Source organism: Trachemys scripta, chromosome 1 (assembly GCF_013100865.1).
Source record: "Trachemys scripta elegans isolate TJP31775 chromosome 1, CAS_Tse_1.0, whole genome shotgun sequence".
In the NCBI taxonomy this organism is placed as follows: Eukaryota; Metazoa; Chordata; order Testudines; family Emydidae; genus Trachemys; species Trachemys scripta.
The window spans coordinates 296,818,439-296,838,845 of record NC_048298.1 but is presented as its reverse complement, the minus strand read 5'-3'; the positions used below and the strand labels follow the sequence as shown (position 1 = coordinate 296,838,845).

Here is a 20,407-nt window from a genome sequence, read left to right as displayed (position 1 = left end):
AAAGATTTTTTTTTTCCAAGAGAGAGAGAAATTTACATTTAAGGCATTTGAAAGCCAGTTTTTAAAAGCTTTGGTAAATGTCAAACACAAGGAACTAGTTTCTTCTCATCCCTTCACTGAAATGCATGAAAATATTTACAGCTTGAAGAAACCCCTTAATCAGAATGCCTACTAACTTGATATGGCAGATCTTTAAGGTTCACAAAGAACTTGTCTGATTTTATTGCAAGTAGTAAAAAACAAACAACATTTAATAGTGAAATTATTTTTGCTGGATTTTATCAATAGAATGTGAGTTTTGTGTATAATAAATAAAACTAAAGGATAGCACACTTGAGGTGCTTTAAGAAAAATAATAAATATTGATCTGTAAATAGTATAGTATTTTCACTACCAATACCAATACTTTCTAGTATTTTTTCATCTTATTTACCAGGTATAACTTATAAATTGGAAGATATTAAGTATATTTTCTACTTGCTAAGCTAATAAGAATAAGTAATTACTGGAGATAGGCTAATATATGAAATGTCTATTGTCTTTAATTTTGGAAGATGAAAAGCAGGAGGTGGATCCTGTAACTCTTACTAATGTGAATAATCCTTACTAACAGAAGTAGTACATAGTGAATCATTCATTTCTTCAGTAAGGAATGTAGCATATAACCCACTATAGTGTTTTAAAGTATTTTGTGGCAAAATACCGTACAAATATTAAAGACTATTTTAAAAAGCGTATTTAAATGAATGTTTGAACTTTTTTCCCCTTTATTTACATAGAATTTCTCATTTTCCTGTTTAAATATATCTTTTGATATATTTGAGAACTTTTGATACAACAATGTTAAAAAATCTTTTTGTTTAACATGGTTTTATCAGGCAATATGTTTTGATATTAAAAAAGCGTATCTGTGATATTTCAATATATAGAAATTTTGATTATTCCTGTTTTTACCTATGTGTATATGTTTGTGTGTGTATATGCTCATATATAAAATACCGTAATACACAAAAGCATGTTTTAATGTTTGGGTAGCATGGCATTAGAATTAGGTTTGATTGATTTGGTAGCCTTGAATAAATAGCTGTATGAACATATTCATCTGTCAGGGAATGCCAACAAGCACCTTTTGGCAAGACATAGAAGCCAGTAATCTCAATTTTGATGAGGTTTTTATCTCATCGAAGCAGCTCTCTAAAACCTACACTTTGATGTACTAGTTCTTGTGCTCCTTGACCTAGCAGAAAAATATAAGACACAGAGATATCTTGTTGTCATTTTGAATACATATAACCTTTACTTCATTTTGTCAGGCCAGACAGCAGACACTTGTCAGATGGGATTGCAACAACTTTATTACCAAACATATACTGGATATTTTGAGCTTAGATAAAATCACATTTACAATTAAGTGTATGTCAGAGTGAAGTTTCATATTGCCTCAACAATAAATAACATTTGATATTTATCAGGGCATCATACAGTAACCTAAAATGACAATAGAAGATTGAGTTATCTGCTCTTTGAAGAATATGTTGAGGTATAAGATCTGTCAGAACTCTAGACGAAATGAGAAAATTCAATTAACTTCCAGCTTCTGTTAGCAAATAAGATTTAGAATATTAACTAAATTCCCTAAAGGAACAGCCTTAAGTCAATCTTATTTTCTAGTAAGGAAACCAAGACATTTCTCTCTAACATTTTTTATTATACTTATTGTCTTGTGAAAAACCTGAGAAATATGTTTGAAATGGAGAAGAAAAAAATCTCTAAGTAAATAAAATAAAAAAATTAAATGTAATCATGTACCAATATGAATCTTAGATATACCTAAAATAAGATGGTGCTTAGAGTCTGAAACAGTTTTACATATTGATGTTGTAATAATGTTCCATAGGCATCATATCATATTAGCATGCATCCCACTTAAAAGATGTGTGAAAGTTTTTTTACCATCTACTGCATTTTAAATTATAAATCAGTTTTATTTTATTTAACAATATTTAAATGTATTTATTTTGTAAATATTTGATTATTTTGAGCGTGCTAATTATTGTTCACTGCAGGAAAAAAGTGAATGGGTATTTTACCAGTCAAGTAATCACACTTTTATCTCTCAGACTTCAATTGTATCATTACTGATGCAACTATTTGACTAAAGTTATATAGTGACACAGTGTGGGTGCATGTGGGTGTGTAGATGTAAGCATAAGGGATTGTAAAGTTAACACTAGTCAATTTTGTCTTATGACTATGGCTTTTATTGAAAGAGTCCAGTTTTTCCAGAATGATTGCTTCCAGTTAACATTCATTTTGTTAGCCTCTGTAATTGTTCAGGAAGAAAAATGAAAATTTAATTTTACTGTCCAATGAGCTGGTGAAATATTAACCTCATTACTGAGGCAGATCATTGTACTAATTGGTGCTTCCCTGTACATGAAGATAAATTGAAAAAATGAATTAACCCCTTGAAAGTAATGTAATTCCTGTCTGAAATAGATGCCTTTTAGTAATAGTTTTAAATACAGTAGATGGACATAGTTAAAATCTTACCAAGTACTGCCATTTTCTGTAATAAAAACACTAGTCTATTGAAATATGCACACCTAAATTCATGAAATGCAATAAGATGTCTCCAGTACAATGTTAGCTTAATTGCAACCTGTGGTATAATAAATATTATATAGTATTTTGTTTAGGTAGTATTAAATCTTTGTTGAATTTGTTCTAAAATGGGAAACAATCAATTGTTATGGAATGCATAAACTTAAGAAACCTAATTCAAAATGCAGGATTTTATTCAGAAATGATCATTGCATGCACACACATTAAATAACCAACACAATTTATTCAAAATAATTTGAGTATAATGTAGTTTTTTATGATATATCTCTGTAAAAAAACTGTGATATTGTTTTTTTTAATTGCCACAGACACGTTCGCCCTATTCAGACTTTTCAAATAGATCCCTACTAAAAGGAGTATTGAGAATTTGAATGCAGTCTCTTTTTGAGACTAAAGTAGAGAAATGTATAATTCTGTATGCTACAAAGAGAACAAAGGTATTAGAAGATAGAAACTAAAGTTAACAGTGTTTCGATAATGGAATCTTTTTCACAATCAGTCTATAATGGAAACGGCAGTAATTATTGAAATTCCTTGAGAGATGGATTTTGAAAGCAACATGATCAAATAATTATTTCTAGCTTTATTTTCAGTTTCAAGTATTTCTGATAGATTTTTTTTTAATCCCTTTTCATTTTTTCCAACTGTTTTTACTTGTATGTATCTTGTGGTGTTTTTTCCATGTTGTAATATATGGAGATTAAGGAAATAGACATTTAATTTCAAAGGTAATGGAGATCCACTTTAAGATCCATAATTATAAAAGTATGGAACTTGTGAACTATTAAGATCTTGTTTTGTAGATCTTACTAGACTTAAAAGTCAAGCTAAGTCTGTCTGGTACAGTGTTGTAGCTTTCTGTATGCAATATTGAATAAGAAATTCCAGAGTATAATGTATTGTATAAGGCATTAATTGGCAAATAATTTATAATGATCTAAAAAAGAGGCCATATTTTAAGACATAAGCAAAAAGAAGCAGAGTTACGTGTGTTTTCACTGTAATTCTGCATTTCCTCACTTTTGATGGCTTAATTTCTCAACCTTAACATAGCATTAAGCCTCTTATTTTCCCCTGGAGGAGGGATCAACACAACCAGTGCAAGTAAGGAGTATAAAAATGGATATTGTGTTTCTGTTTAGACTTTATATTTCTGTGAATGGTAAGGTGCTTCTTATTTACCTAGAAATGCTGAGTTTGGTGAGAACAGAGGTGACTAAGATGTAGGTAGAAAGGAGAATTTAGATATATGAAAATCACTCCTAAGCAACTTGTAGGCACTTCCTAAATTATTCTATTTACTATTCACTTTTTTTTTTTTTTTAATTTTTAGTCACAGTGTGCTCAATATGCTGCTGATAGAAGAGAGGAAGAAAAGATGTGTGACCATCTTATAAGTGCTGCTAAACATCGTGATCATGTTACAGCCAATCAGCTGAAACAGAAGATACTGAATATCCTAACAAATAAACATGGTGCTTGGGGAGCAGTCTCTCACAGGTAAGCTGTAATCATGAATGTGTAATTATAAACATTTGTTTCAAAATTTAAAATGAATCAGCCATTTTCATACAATTGAAAATTGGATGTGCTGATGGTGGGAATCATTTCAAGAGAACTTTTGTCTTCTTTATATCTGTTTTTTTTTTTTTCCCCCTCAAAAGCCTTCCTGTGGGGTGATTCCTCTTCTAGTACATGATGTGCAGATGCAATGCTCTCCATAGCCCATCAACACAGTATTTTATTAAAATTTGTTTTAGATAATTTGTAGATACTTATGCTTGTTCATCATGTAGCACTATTATTTGTATTCCAGTAGGGCCTAGAGGCCCCAACCAGGATTGGGCTAGCTGCTGTATGAACAGGTAGTGAGAGACAGTCCCAGTCCCAAAGATATTACAATGTAAATAGAAAAGAGAGATGAAAGGTGGGAAGAGGCACAGAGAGGAAAAATGACTTGTTTAAGCTCGCATGGAAGGTCAGTGGTAGAACAAGGAATAGAACCCAGCTCACCTGTCTAGTGCCCTATCTATTAAACTATTTCTGTATAAATAATCAATATATACTTTGATACAATACATTGGTAAATCTTTATCCTCACATTCGAACATAAAGGTCAATACCTAGTGTGTGCAACCAAACTCTGCAGGCACAAGTCACACATATGCACATGTGTATCCAAGCGTATCTCATGCCCAAGTTGGGTGTGAGAAAAGTGCATGCTCACTTCTGCAGACATATTTTGAAAATTTGGTTCAAAATATAATATATAAATTATCTGTTCTTTAATTGACAATACAGTAAATGAGATTCTAATATATGTTCTAGGGACTTAGAGTTAAGCCTCATTAGAATATTATATAACCATAAATATTAAGATATCTAATGAATGCTATGTATATTATTCTCACCCTATTGTCACTGTTTGCATGTGTATCATTTATTTTCAAGTACATAATGGAGGAATCAACACAACCAGTGCAAGTAAGAAGTAAAAAAACAGATGTTGCATTTCTATTTAGACTTAATATTTCTGTGAATGGGAAGGTGCTTCCTATTTAACTAAAAATGCTGACTTTAGTGAGAACAATATACAGCAGTTTATATTGTTTAAAAAATAAGGTGTAATTTTGGGCTTATTGACCTTAAGTTTTCCTTTAAATTCCCTGCTCAAAATGAGGTGGGTTTCAATTCTGTTGAGTTCTGTGAAAAGCAACTCAAGTTGATGTTACAAATCTGAGCTGATGCTGTTGCACAGCTGTAGGCCACCATCTCCACAAGCCATGAGACAGTTGTCTTCTAGGAAGTGATAGGTGATCTACCATTTCCTCCTGGGGCCAAATAGCTTCTCTCCTGGGTTTTGGCGTGGAGAAGTGGTTGCTCTCCTAATCTACAGTTTTAGGTTTACCAGGTAAGGGTCACTGTCCCTCCCTCAAAGCCATAATAGTCACTGGGGAACCAGGAGTGGCTTGACACCTCCCAGTCTGACAGCAGATACGGGAAAATGTTCCACTGCCAGCGCCTGGGGCATAGAACTCTCCATAAGTTTTTACATGGTAGCAAGGGACTCCACAAATATACTGTCTAGCTGCTACGGGCTAACTGGCATGCCAGGTAATTCCTAATACAAAGTTGCTAGGGAATACTTAGGGGTTCCTTAGCTACCATAATATGGTTTATGGGATGTCTAGACCTGTGTTGTCAGTGTAGCATTTCTAATGGCAAAAGTTTTTCCTCAGTTCCCAATGCAGAATGAAAAACTTATTTCCTGAAGATCTTTTGTATTTGAAAGAGGCCCTGACACTACACATAGGGAGTAGGCAATTGGCCCAAGAAGCAGCATGTGAAAGAAACCTGTCCACTGGTTCCACACAATAAAACTTATGGAAGATCCAAGAGGTGTGGCATCTAGATGCATAAGGAAGTGCTTTTAAGGAGAGGGTATGATTCCTGGAAGCTTGGATTCTCTAGAACCAAGCTAGCCTCATGTTTAGTATGTATAATACATGTCCAAAGACTTATTTTAAAGGTCTTTAGCACAAATGGTTTTGGTATGAAAGTAAGATCTGGTTTCATGGTGTGTGTCTCAGATGTAGAATAGATACAAGTTTTATTGTGTTTGGAATCCAATATAATAAATTCTTCTTACCTTACATCTTCCCAGTTTTTGTACCCCTGCATATGCTGCCTTTGGAGAAAGCAACCACCAATCATTGATATGCTTACTCTTGGGTTGCCAGAGTGTTAGCTGTCTGTTTTTTTGATAATAGAACACAGAATGAGGTCGAATACTGGAAGCACCACGAGGAAAAATGTGAACAATGAATGACTACTGTCTTAGGATTCAGAAAGGGCAGACAAGATTTCCAAAGAATAGGATAAGAAAAGCCTAGACAAATTGCTTTTGAAGTTTGATGCTTCAAGATTGAGTGAACTTTTGTAGTATTTACAAAGTATGAATTTTGAATATATTAACATAATCTGTCTTTGAAAGGTCTGAAAAACAAGAATAAGTATGGATAAACTCAGTAATATGCCACATAAAACATTTCAGTTATGCTAATTGCACTCTACAAAGAGTAGACCATGATTAGCATTAAAAGTAGCCATAAAATCAGAAGTGAGTTGTAGTTTAGATTATCTTTTGCATAGCTTCTTACTGTAGGCAACTTACATTAGTAAGCATTTACTTGACTACTCCACTAGAGAGAATAAGTTCCCACAAGCATGGGTAAGGATTATGTAACCTAGCACTGCTGGTCTGAGAACTAATTTACTCAACAATACCTTTCTGCTTTATCTATATGAGAGAAATAATATATTTTTGGAAATCATTTATATTATATTGTTTAATGCCTCTTAAAGGCTGTAAGTAATATTTAAGTATCAATTTTATCTTTTTCCACTTCACAAATAGATGTTTTTAACTCCAGTTTTAGTACAGGCAAAATTATTTTGTTTCCTTCCATATTGGTATATTGACAAACTCCATTGCATCAAAAGGAAAGTATAGTAGGATCATGAATAAATAGCATTTGTTTGGTTTTTTTCTTTACATTTCCCTGCCACAAAATAGTAGATTTTTTTTTAATAAGAACCTATTCAGTGTTTTATTATACCTTCTATTTGTAGCTTTAAAAAAAAAAGTTACTGCTTTTCCTCAGGTGTGGTGAGTTTACTTTCAGGTATGTTCATCATGGCGGATCCAGAGCATATGAAGAACTCTAGGTTCAAGTTATGGTCTAAATGTTGACGTTAAATATCCATCAGAGGCATTTTGAAAGTAGCTGTTTGATGTTCTCATGGGGATTGCAGTAATGAGAAAGTAGTCATTTAAAAAAAGAGTTCAGAAAATCAATTTGTTTGAAGCTGACCTCTACCTAGATTTAACAGACTTTACTAGGTAATACATACACAAACTGGATTTAGGCTTTTTTCTATTTACAACCACCTTTGGTAATCTTGGATACCAGACACATATTAATCATTAATGCTGTAAGGCAGGATTGTCAAACTTGTTCTGTAGTGAGGACCACATTACCTTTTCACTTAGGAGCTACAGGAGAAAAGTATTCCCTGACAAGAGGCTAATTTTAGTCCTCTCTGGCTGCAGAATGTGCCTCCCTAGAGATCAGAGTTAAATAAAGTAAATAAAGACAATTACATTTTGTGGAACCTCTCTTCTTCAGTCCATTAATGCAGCAGTAGGGCTGTTCATCCTCCAAGTCTACTCTCTGTCTCTCGCACCCACACACTCACCTTCTTTTCTCTGCTCATTGGCATCCTCTCCCACTTTCTCAACCTCCCTGTTCCTCCTTTTTCTCTCTTCCTCCCTCTTCCCCTGGGGCATTCCCCTCTGAGTGCTTGTTCATTGGAAGGGGAAGGGCTGAGGGAGGGAAGCACTTCTTTGAACCTGTGGGACTTGGCAACTACAGAAGCAGGAGGAAGATGATTTAAAGATTCCTCCTCTTAGCCAGATATTGATGGCTCACAGCAAGAGGGACTGGAACGCAGAGAAAAGGCAGGGGATGGTCGGGGAAGGAACCTTCCGTAAACTCAGGGTCTGAGGCATTCTGGCACTGTCACCACCTGTGTGGCTGTTACCAAGGGGAAAGACAGGAACACTGAAGTGCCTGTGTCTAACCCTGCTCAAGCTCTCTCCTAAACTCCACCCACTTCAGCTGCAGCCCCTTCCCAGCCCATCTAACTTGAGCAGGGAGCCAGATGTGGTCCTGATCCATTTGTTAATTGCAGAGGGAGCTGCAGACCAGAAGAAACGGTTCTGGAGCCAGATCCAGCCCTCATGAATCTCTTGGCTTTTATGGAACATATGATGCTGCAGATTTTGCAGATAATTCAGCAACTACTCCAGTGACAGGAAAATACTATTTTGGATTGCATAACTTGGACCTAATCCTAGAGATTCAAGCCAAGAACTTGAGGTCTTTTGGAGGAAAGATCAAATTTTTAGTTCTAGAACTGATTCTATCATAGCAAAAAGATAAAGACACTTTTTCTCCTTTTCACCTTTCATCTAATGTAATGGGATTGGATCATTCTCATCATAAAAATATGAGATCAGCATATATCACGTGGGCGTCAGTCCTGGCAGTTCCAGTATTTCTTAGTTTATTTCTAGCTTCCTTCCAGAATGCTAATTCCTTCATTCTGAACACCTTCTGAATTTTTGTTGCTTACCTAAAGAGAATATCTAATTTTTTTAGGGTTTTCTTTTCCTAATTGCAGGGACATTGTAATACATCTCCCTGCTTCAGTTAAATACTTTAGTTGTCACCAGATTGTGCCTCAGGACATTTGATCTACTAGTATCATACTTTTCCATGTCTCCTTTTGATATGCCTGCTTCCTTTGGTGCTGTAGGACATGTAACACATCTCTCTGGAACATCAGATAATTGTTAATGAACAGGCAGGGTGAAAATCAGGGGTAAAACCTCTTCTCCTTTGTCCCCCTCCCCCCCCCCAGGGAGTGTTTGCTGGGGCTTTTCTCCTACACATAGTTTCTCTTACAGAGGTCAGTATCATGCTTACCACGTTTCCCCCAACTCTGCAGTGTGTCTGGGCATGCAGAGAAGCCTGTTCCTTTCTACAACTTCGCCTCATGCTACAGTCTACTCAAAATTTTGTCTGTCTGGCTTTCAGTCCAAGGACCCCCTCTCTGCCAGGGAAGGGGGCTCAGATTTCAGACAGCAGCTGAATGGGAATTGTGTCTTCTGATCATCAGCCATAAAATCTTGCTCTGCCAGGGAAAGAGGCTCAGACTCTGAAAGGCGGGATTGAGTCTCTCTCTCCACCCATTCCCCACTCCACAGGGTGGCTCCACATTAAAGCCCTAGGAACACTTCAGGCTGTCTGTGATCAGGAGAGAGGCACGTGAGGATTTCACTCCCCATGAAGCTGCACCTTCATGGGATTACAGGGTGGAAAGTGAAAAATCTATTTCCATGTTCAAAATCTTCCTGAGTAAAGCCATGAGAGGTACTGGGTTGCTCCTACAGTACTTAGCTGAGTCCTAGACCGCCTGAGAGAGCAGGTAGGCAGCCTGTCAGGCTCCTGGGGACATCTAACAAGCTACTTCCACGGTCAAGGTATGTGTAGCAGTACCTCTCCTCTGTTGTGTGGTCCCTGTGCCAGGATGGATAGTGGACTACTTCCTCCCCTGTAAACAGCCAGGAATTGCACATGCACAGACAAAAGTCCACCACCACCTACAAGTCTTTTCCAGGACAGGATATCAGTTGGTGGCTTGTAAGGAACTCAATATTAATAAAATCTCCTCCTCTTCAAGTACTGTTCTGTACATGTTTTCCTGTTGATGGCTCTTTTGAGGGTGTCATAAGATCCAGATAAGGACATCTGATTAAACCAAATATTAAAGTTAAAACTTTTAATATAAAACAAAGATGTTATAATAATTGTAATATAAAACAAAGAAATGTCGTACATTTTGGTAGCATAAGGTTGATACAATGCAAAGCTAGGTGTCATTCTTGGATAACATCCAATGCCCCTTTGGGGGCAGGTAGTTTCAACGACATGTTGAAAGTCAACCCAACTGTCATTCTAGACCCTTGCATACTCACTATAGAAGCAAGCATTCTTGGAAGACCAATTTCCAAAATCTCATCATAATCATCCTTTCAGTTCATTTCAACGCCTCTCTTAAAAAAAACCCCAGAAACATGGCCATATGGGGCTGGACTAGTGGTCCATCAAACCCAGAATCCTGTCTTATGATCATGACCAGTACCAGCTGCATAAGTGTAAGGTGCAAGAAACCATGTAGTGGACAATTATGGTACTCACGGGGGCACTGTCCTCCTACTTCCCATTAGGGGTTGGCTTATGTGTAACTTTAGCGCCCTCGTGGCCAAGATGGAGTCTGCTCTGCAGGCAGTTCTAGCCAAAAGAAGGCGCGCACAGGAATGCAGCAGGAGAAATCCCTTCCGCCCCAGTGGCATTTGTTCCAACCCCCCAGAGTGAACACACACACCCACCCACAGGAAAAGTACAATGGATATAACAAGGGAAATATTTATTTACAGAGGGATGAGAGGAGAAAAACAACAAGGGGAAATATAAGGGAGGGTAAAACAGGGTTGCATCCAAACCAAGGCCCCACAGGCCCAGTGGTAGCACAGTCTGGAAGGGCAGACACTGAGCAATGTGTCTGCACACAGAGTTCAGGAGTCCTAAGCAAAGTTCCAGTGCAGTGGTGAGTTTTGGGTGCTCCTGGTCATCTTCGGCGCCAGTGAACTTTCCCCAACAAACCCCTCCGGTGCCCTCTTCTGCCGCTCTCTGCAAAGCCACACAGAGCGACCACCTCCCCACTTAACTATCTAGCAACCTCCCTCCTTGTTCCCAATGCAGAGTTCCAAGCTCCAGTACTCACAGCCCCATGCAGCTCTGGGCAGCAGTGATACTGGGTCCAGCTCCGGCCTGTCCTTCTCGGGCAATTCCTCCCTGGCCCAGTGCTCCTCCTGGCTCCTGTCCTGGGGTGTCCCCAATCGGCCCTGTCCATCTCAGGCCTCAGGCAGGATTTCCCTGCTTCACTTTTCCAGGGCCTGGAAGGCTGCCTCCCCATCTCCTTGGTGCTCCAGTGCTGCCCCCTGGAGTTTCCCTCCTTTTTTTCTTACTCTCCCCCTCCCCCCTAGGAAAAAGATTTCAAGGGGCCATGCTCTCTAAACCCCAAAGGGGTTACATATGATTGAGGCATGACTGCTTATATCCTCTCTGAAACCAGGGAGTAACCAGACGTCAAAGCTTCTCCATGGCAATGGAAATAAAGTCCTGGGTAGAGAACGATCTGCTGCCTTTCAAGACAGTTCACATAAAGGATACAGAAAAGAGGAAGAGGGATAGCTGAAGTTCTCTTGTAGTCCTCCACTGGTCCAGAAGGCACATTAGACTTGTTAGCCAACACTGTACCTGCAGAAAACACCAGACCTCTTGAATCAGGGACTCCTTCATTCAGAATGGGAACAACTACAGTTAACAGCCGGGGTTTTGGAAGAGGAAGTATAGTTCAGCATGGATTCTTCATTAACCTCCATTGAACCAGGATATTTCATTCATTGGTTTGATGACATTTACAGTTCTGGTGTGAGGAGAAATAGAAAGCTGTTGGAGGCAGGGACTGCCTCTTTGTTTGTGCAGTGTTCAGCACAATGGGGTCCTGACTTCTAGATGCTGTTGTAATACAAATATAATAATCCCAAAGTTCTGGTGATCTTAGCTACACTAGAGTTTCTCCAGGAGGATTGGTTGATGTCCTACAGCCCAGCACCATAGAAATGTGGGTACCAGCCAAGGCAGCATTTTCTAGCCCAGCACATTGGATCCTCTGTGGTGCAGCGACAACTCACTGGTGCAGCGCCTCCTGCTGGTTGTCCAGGGAATTAGCTCTTTTCCACCTCCAGATCACCTCTGCCAGCTGATGTCTCACCCGCCGCAGGCCCCCGTGTCCCTCCCAGACCCCATGCCCCCCTGCTCAGGGGTTCTGCCCACTGCAGTACCCCCTCTCTCTAGGTCTCCCCTCCTCAGGGAACCCCCAAACCCCCTATCCACACCTTGCCTCAGTGGCTATTGCCAGTCTCCATCTAGCCCCTGCTCACTGGAGTAGACTGCAGTCTGTATACCATTAATCATCGCCAAGCGTTGGTTGGACCTGCTGCCTCTGCCTACCCTGGGCTGCGCCTCTGCAACCCCAGTACCCTTCTCAGCCTTTAACAAGGCCTGCAGCCTGGGGGGTTTCCAGGCTGGAGCTCCACAGCTCCTTTGGCCTTCCCTCAGCCCTGCTCCACTATAGATACCCTATTCTAAGCTCCCCAGCAGCCAGACCGTCTCCCTCCACAGTTAGAGAGAGACTGTTGAGCTCTGGCTAGCAGCCCTTTTATAGGACCAACTGCGGCCTGATTGGGGCGTGACCCAGCTGTGGCTGCTTCCCCAATCAGCCCAGGCTTACTGGTTCCCTGCCACAGCCCTCTTACAGGCTGATTTAAGCCCTTCAGGGCAGGAGCGGGGTTACTGCCCTGCTACACCTCCAATTTGAGTATCGGACTAAGTTTAATCACATTAACAACTCAGACAAGCCAGGCCTTTCTAATCACCTCCTAAGGACAAGTTTTGGAATTAGTGACCATATCCTTACAAGAATCACACTGCTTTTGTCATGAGAAAAAGGTTATTCTTCTAACTCCAGAAACCTTTCTTTTCAAGGTTTTCTTTTCTACCATGGCAGGGAGATAGCTCTCCCATCATTTTGTTCTAACCCTTGGAAAGTTGTGGCATAAAAGGGCATTCCTAGAGTTCTAAAGATATATCTCAAGCATGCGGAATACATATGCCAATAGTATTCTGTTCATCTCATATCCAAAATGCCAAGGCCTTAGGGCTTCAGAGTTGCTGCAAGAAAGATATTAAAATTCTGCATCAGCTGGCATGCAAGGCATGTTGGAAACTATTCACAGAAGTGCCTAGAGGCACTGAGGGGAAAAGTGTATGAGCCTCATCTGAGGAAGATTTGTGAAGTAAGTTACCATTCCTCTGGAAGGACATCCTTTGGGAGGAAGATGCTCTGGGTTGGTGCCCACATAACTCCTTAGTTTTAGCTCTTTCTTTATATGGGGGAACTGTCATACCTGTCAATTATTCCACTATAATAATTGAACTCTGTTTATTCTTTCCCTCCCTACTTCTGGGATTCACTCCTGGCTACTTCCCATGAGTAACAAATGAGGAGAGAAGCTGTGCAATAGAAAGTGAAATTTCTTACCTGATAATTTTCTTTCTGTTAGCAGCTTCTCTCTGATTTAAACCCACCTTTGTAGTTTAGCAAATAACAAAAATACAAATTAAAAATTGTCTATAAAGGAAGATGAAGACATATATATATATTTAAGGTTCATTTAATACATCACATCAAGGTGTCTTAATGCTGATAATTTGTTGCTGGAGTGTTTCTACAGCTGTGTTAGAACTCTTCTGGTGACTGCAACTTAAGTCTTGGAGCCTCCAGATACAACATTAGACAGTCTCCAAATACAGGTGGGGGGCATTAGTCCATGAGTAATTAATTCTGAGAGAAGCTGCTAACAGAGAGGAAATTATCAGGTAAGACATTTCTCAATCCTTTCCAACATATTTTTTCTGTAAAGCCTTAGGGATTGCAATCCTGGTGCTTTTAAACAAAATCGCATCCAGTATTGAAAATACTCCCTTGAATTGGTGATAGGGACTGGGAACATGCTGTGCTGGCCACTCTGTGCTAATATCCTTAATCATTTTCTTCAGATTTTCATCCTGAGCTGTTGCTTTGGCAATCACAGTTCACATTTCATCTGAGACTGGATAGGTCTTTTTAAATCAAATTGGCATATACAGTGACTAGCACTGGACTTTGCTCCACTCTACTTTTGTCAAATGCTCTAGAGGGTATCTGCAGCCTCCAAATATCTCTCAGGTTTGTATTAGATTGGCAACTCATATATATGTAATTGAAAAAATAATCTCTATATTCTCAGGGGGATGGTTGCCAGTCCTTTTTGGCAATGGTAATAAGTGGTTTATGGGCAATTTCAGCTAACACCAGTCTTCCATAAACAAAGACCTGAAACCTTTTACGCTCATGGAGTAAGGCCAAAGCTGCCTCTTCCTCTGAGACTCTGGTTTTTGTTTTTGTTTTTTTTGGTTAGTACCCATGACTCATAAGCCTCTGTTCTGCAGTTTTAACCATAAAGCTGTAAGAGGACTGTGCCAGTACCCTCCTTGGAGGCAACCGTGAACAACTTAGTTTTGCATTTTCCACCATAGTACCTCAGGACGGTGGCCTGTTTAACTCCTTCAATTTCTCAAAATCTTTATTAAGTTTAGTATCCCAAGTCCATTAGGTTGCTGGTTTAAGCAGCTAGATTAGGCACAAATTTCCATACATAGTTTTCCATTCCATCTTTGTATCCCTTCCTTGTCTGTTGGGGCAGGCATGTTGATGATAGCCTCAGCCTTACTGTGAACTCCCTGTATACCTTGCTGTATTAACTTCTCTCCCAAGTATGTTGTTTCCATTACACATAATTCATATTTTTGTTTGTTTCACTTTAGTCTGAGAGTTCTGGCTCTTTCCAAAGCTACCCAGAATCTTTGGTTATGCTCTTCTATGTTTTTTTCCCAGATCAAAACATCATCTATATAAACCCATATATCATCAAAAATCTGTTCTGTTTGCCAGTGAAACCCTTTGGGTGCCAAATACAAGCCCGCAAAAACAGTGTCTCCCAAAGGGGGTGTTGAATGTGCACACATGTGTGCACTGTTTTTCTAAGAGCACCTGCTGATGTATTCAGTGTAGAAGGTTATTTGGCATCTGCCATTTCAATTCAGATTTCTCCCCTTGTAGCTAGTAGAAAATATTCCCTTTTTACACATGTATTTCTTTGGAGTCTATACATATGTGAACGTTTTAGTCTCTTTTTATACAATGACCTATGAGTGTGTCCACTCTGTTGCTTCTTCAGCTTGCTGTATGATTCCCAGAGCAATGAGCCTATCCAGCTCCTGTTTTAGCCTCTGCCTTAGAGTGAGCGGAACTTTCCTATGGGCACGTGCTGTGGAACAGTTGGGCTCTTTGAGCTACATTCTGTACTCTCTTGAGAGCTTCCCTGTTCCCTGAAAGATGTCCTCAAACTCTTCTTCAATTGTTTTGGTCTCCTGCCTCTCCAAAGGGTGTACACCCTTGATGAGACCAAGGGCTTGGCCGAAATAAGGTTACCTTCTGATTGTCTTCCTTTCCATTATCTGCAAGCAATGGCTGCCAGAGTGAAGTGCTGTTTAAATCTCTTCATTCTCTTCCCCATTTCCAGGGTTTGTTTTGATGGAGCTCACAGCTGCTCCATTCTTCCACTGAGGTTATTTTCTTTCATTTCTGTTTATTCCTTTACAGTATCTTCTGCACACCACACAATCTTTAATGCATTTCCTCTCACTGCCTAGTATTTGGAAGCAGATCAGTCCTTCTTATTTCAAGACTGGCACAAAGAGATAAGCCTTACCAATATTCTCTCCTTCCAAGCTGTGAAAACAGTAGCCCTACAGATCTCTGCCTTTACTGCAACAACAAAAATCTAAATCTTTCTATCATTGACTTTATACAACTAACTACCAATATTTTTCATGGTGGCACTAATTTGGGAATCTCGAGATTTACTCTGGGGTAAGATAGCCAGCTACAAGGCAGTTCTTTTCCCATCTGAACATGTGGAAGGTGGCAGATGAAGAAAAGAAATATTAGCCCTTGACAACTCAGAGGCAGGAAAAGCTTCTGACATATAAGGAAAAACTTAAATCCTCATACAGTATTTCAGAATGACAAACAACTCTCTGCCAACAGAAAGACCAAGGTTCATGCTTAGCAAGTTACGCAAGAACTCTGCTCCTCCTTCAGTCCAGCAACAGGGAGAAGCATGTGCAGCAGTCTAGCTTCCGGCATATCAACGAATCTCTTCTGTTATTACTAGGACTTATCAAAGCTACCTGCCCCTTTCCATTACTGCCTCCTAATTCCTCTCCACTCTGGGACTTGGTGTGATTTTCTGGCATTCACACCAGGAGTTAACTATCTTGCAACCATTTTTCTCACAGGTGCCCTCTTCTTTCTCCCTTTCCCCCCATAACAGAACTTGGTGGAAACAAATCAAGAGGCCTGGAAAATAATGCATTTTTCCTTAGGTACGCAAGCAAGATACCTAGTGCATCCCTTTGGGGAAATTTAAGGCTTTAACCCAGGGTAGGATTGTTTAACAGACCAAGGTATTGAGAAAGGTAAGATGTCTGTCTGACAGGATTTAAAGAATTAACTTCACATATCTAGGTGATACCAGAACATTTCTCTATTTCTTCATGGTCTCTCTTGCCTTTTCAGTTGCCACCCTGGTAAGCACTTTGTATGATGCAGACAAGTCTCCCATATTCTCCATATCTTGTTCAGTAGCTAAGGGAAGGAATGTGAAAAAGAAGCAGCATAAATTGTGGGAAATCTCAAAAAGAAGGTCTTAAAATTCTAAGGCAGCAACTTATGCAGAAATGCAAATGTTTTAATTTATTCTGTGATTTTAAATGGATTTATTTGAACACTGCATTGTCCTCATTGTTATTTAGCACATGAAAATATATAAAGCTTAAGAAATTTCACATTTGTAAGAAGTGCCAAGGATTGTAGTAGCACTGTCACATTCTATCATTCTTTCTTTATTTAGATGCTGATTACAGTATCCAAATACCAAGCTATAGAAAATATTTTTCAAACAGTAACATCTGGCTCTTTGGCAGACTTCTCAGGCATTTGTGTTGGAATCATTGGAAATACCACATTATTAGACTGATGAGGAAATCTTTATGGGCTGCTTAGAGGCATTTTTTTCTTACTCTTTTACTTTTTTCATTTGAAACATTTTTATAATTTATTATTTGTCTAATTGTGTTCTCCCAAAATAATTTGAGGTCACTTGTTATGATTTTCATGTTTATAAATGGGAATAGAGTGAAAAGGGTAAGCTTAGACAGGTTCATTTTAATTATTTTTAGGTAGGAAGGTAGAATGGTCTAGAGGTTAAACCTAGGACTAAGATTCAGAAGATTCCCATCTCTGCCTCAGATTTCATATGAGTTTAAGCAGGTCATTTTACTTGTTTGTGCCGATTTCCTCTTTGATAAAACAGGTATACTACTGTCTGTTTTACTTCTGAGAGGTATTGAGATTAAATCCTTCCAATCAATATAACACTTAAAGATATGTGGTTGGAAGATGCTGACGTATGCAAAGGATTATTATTTATTTTAATTGGTATGTATACATTTGTGTCCAGGCACAGATTTAATTAAAGCAGTTATTTTTCTATGTGAATTTAGTGTAAACTATACAAGCTCTCGTCTTGTCTGTTGTACTATTATCTATTCACAAAGTGGCTTATAATATAAACAAATGTTGTTTGCACACAAAATGTTTAAGGATAACTTAGACTGCAGCCATCTCTTGATATTTGTGATCTTGAGTATATTGGTATCTTCTGTCAATAATAAAGGCTATTGGTTAGGTTGTAAAGCTCCATTGCCCAAGAGTGCTGTATTTTGAAGTCATCTGTCATGGATGCACTGTAGAGATAGAAGACTATTTATGTTTATGGCATTTTAAGTAACTCAGTAAAACCTTTTAGAATATACAGAAAAGGTTTGTTTACTGTCATCACTGCTCACTTAATCCTGTGACCTTGACATGATAGTATTCCCATAAAGCTCCCTGCGGGTAGTTCAATAAAATAGATGAACATCAGAATCTAATGATTGTTGCAGTTTCAGGAATAAACTGCCTTATGCCATAAATATGACTTATACATTCAATATTATAAAACATTGCTATGTAACAAATTATCTAATTTGTTGGATTATTAGGAAAACCAGAAAAAGACACGAAGGAATATGCACATTATTGGTGAATTTGAGACTATAAACAATCAGTTTTTAAGCGTTCTTTGTGTATACTATACCAATAGACTGATGTAAAAAAAAATTCTTAGTGATAATTTCCAATAGTAAACTATTTTTTTCTTTCATTATATAACACATGCATATTTATTAATTTTAAGAGTCTAGCAGTTAATTTTTCCCCATTTAGCTCCTCTCAAATTTGGGAGGAGAAAGGGTTTCCGTGTTTTCTGTTTGCTTGCTTGTTTGTTGTTGTAGGGCTTTTTCTAAATCTATTACCCTGATGTCTAGGAAAGATTAATTTTAAAATGAGTAGAATCCACCGGTGGGTAACAGCAAAAATATATATATATATGGAGGAAGCAAAATAATCAGAAGTGAATTTTCTTAGGCCCAATCTACAGAAATCTGCTGAGAAGAATTTATTGAAGTATTTGAGGCAATGTCTACACTACTACTTATGTTGTACAGGGAGATGAATATTCCACCCCCCTGAGCCATATAAATTACACCGGCATGAGCGCTAGTATGCACAGCGTTATGTTGGTGGAAGAGCTACCACTGCTCATTTGGGGCGGATTAAGTATCTTGACAGGGGAGCTCTTTCCCATCAGCTACACGAGAGAGCTTATGGTAGCGCAACCAGTGCTTAATTTGTAATTAAACAGGTGCCGGGACTCAAGCTATTTTTTTACTTTCATAACTGACGTGGCAAGCCAGTCAGGTGCCGGGGGCTATCAACTGCCAAGCCTACAGGTGCCGGGGCTCAGCCTTGGCAAGCCCTGGTACAAATTAATTACTTGATGCAACTGCATCAGTACATTTGCATAGCTGTAAGCTCTCACATGTAAGGCCTTGTCTACTGGCAGCGATCGATCCAGCGGGGGTCGATTTATCGCATCTAGTCTAGACGCAATAAATTGACCACCAAGCACTCTCCCGTCGACTCCGGTACTCCACCAGGGCGAGAGGTGCAGGCGGAGTCGACTGGAGAGTGTCAACCGTCGACTTATCGCAGTGAAGACACCACAGTAAGTAGATCTAAGTACGTCAACTTCAGCTATGTTATTCATATAGCTGAAGTTGCGTAACTTAGATCAATCCTCTCCCCCTAGTTTAGACCAGGCCATAGGGACTCTTTGTAGGTGAATCCCTTTGCTATATTAGGGATGTAATTTGTACCCAGAGTGACTCGTATATTATAGTGTTGCCCCTTTTCGACCTGAGCAGCTAGTCAAAGTTCAGGGCTCTGGGGATGTTACAGTTAGTAGGAGAAATTGGTGGACAGGTATTTCTTTGATGCAGTCTTGTTTATTTAAAAGGTATGTACAAAATCCTGCTTCTCTCAACTAAGGAGGAACCAAAAACAAGAGGAGCAGTTTCTTAGCTTGCAATACCAAGACTCTTTAGCTGATAGACCCAAAAGTTCTCTCTCTAGCTTTTTCCGGGGTCACACTGTACTCACCAGCTTCTGCTTGGCTTTGTTGGTTTTTACCTCTCCCTCTGCCTGTTCTCAGTTTCTGTGTGTTCTCTCTCACACCCTCATAAATCCCTGGTCACAATATCCAGTGGAAACCCCTGCATACATGGTGCTAGTTTCTGGGCAGATTCTATTAGGCTTTGTTTTAGGTGTGGCCTCTTAACTGTCTTAAATGAAGGGCATGTTTGGTTCAAATCAGTTTGAATGATGTTTTAACTCAGTCCATAATGAGGTATCACCCAGCTCATAACAACACACACACCCCAACCTAGCTTTGTTCATCATCCCGATGAGGCCTAAAATAGGAAAACACAATACCTGTATATACAGTGTCTTTTGTCAGAATAGTTTCACATCATGAACATAAAATAACTTTATTCCCACCCAAATCACTTTGGGCCTTTTCTGTCCATGCAGGGCCGGCTCCAGGCACCAGCTGAGCAAGCTCGTGCCTGGGGCGGCAGATTAAAAGGGGGCGGTGGCATTCCCTGGAATCCTTTTTTTTTTTTTTTTTTTTTGCACTTTGCTGCTTCGGCTGCCCCACAGGTTTAACCTCAGATGACTACCATTGAGATGGATGGAGAAAAAACCTTCCATGAAGCAATGGCTATTCTGCACTACTACATAGCTAACTGTTGTAGTTGTGGAAGACTGTACACTGAGGAAAAATAATTTCTTCCATAATAGCCTTTCAAGTTGAGATGGATAGTAAAAAGGTAGCTTATCTGATTCATCAGAAAGCTTCAAATTATGTTGTCTCCTTGTGGGCCTAGATGAAACATGAACTGTTTCTTTCCAGGTGAACATT

At 39.1% G+C, this 20,407-nt stretch overlaps 1 protein-coding gene across 14 annotated transcripts in view; it reads left to right on the top strand.

The window, feature by feature from the left end:
- The window catches only part of NBEA (neurobeachin), an 834,265-nt gene that overhangs the window by 456,661 nt on the left and 357,197 nt on the right, over window positions 1-20,407 (top strand). For all 14 annotated transcript variants that reach the window (XM_034758618.1, XM_034758629.1, XM_034758620.1 and 11 more), the window contains one exon: window positions 3,959-4,125. In XM_034758618.1, the coding sequence (XP_034614509.1) occupies window positions 3,959-4,125 (167 nt within the window). The remainder of the gene's footprint in view (window positions 1-3,958; window positions 4,126-20,407) is intronic.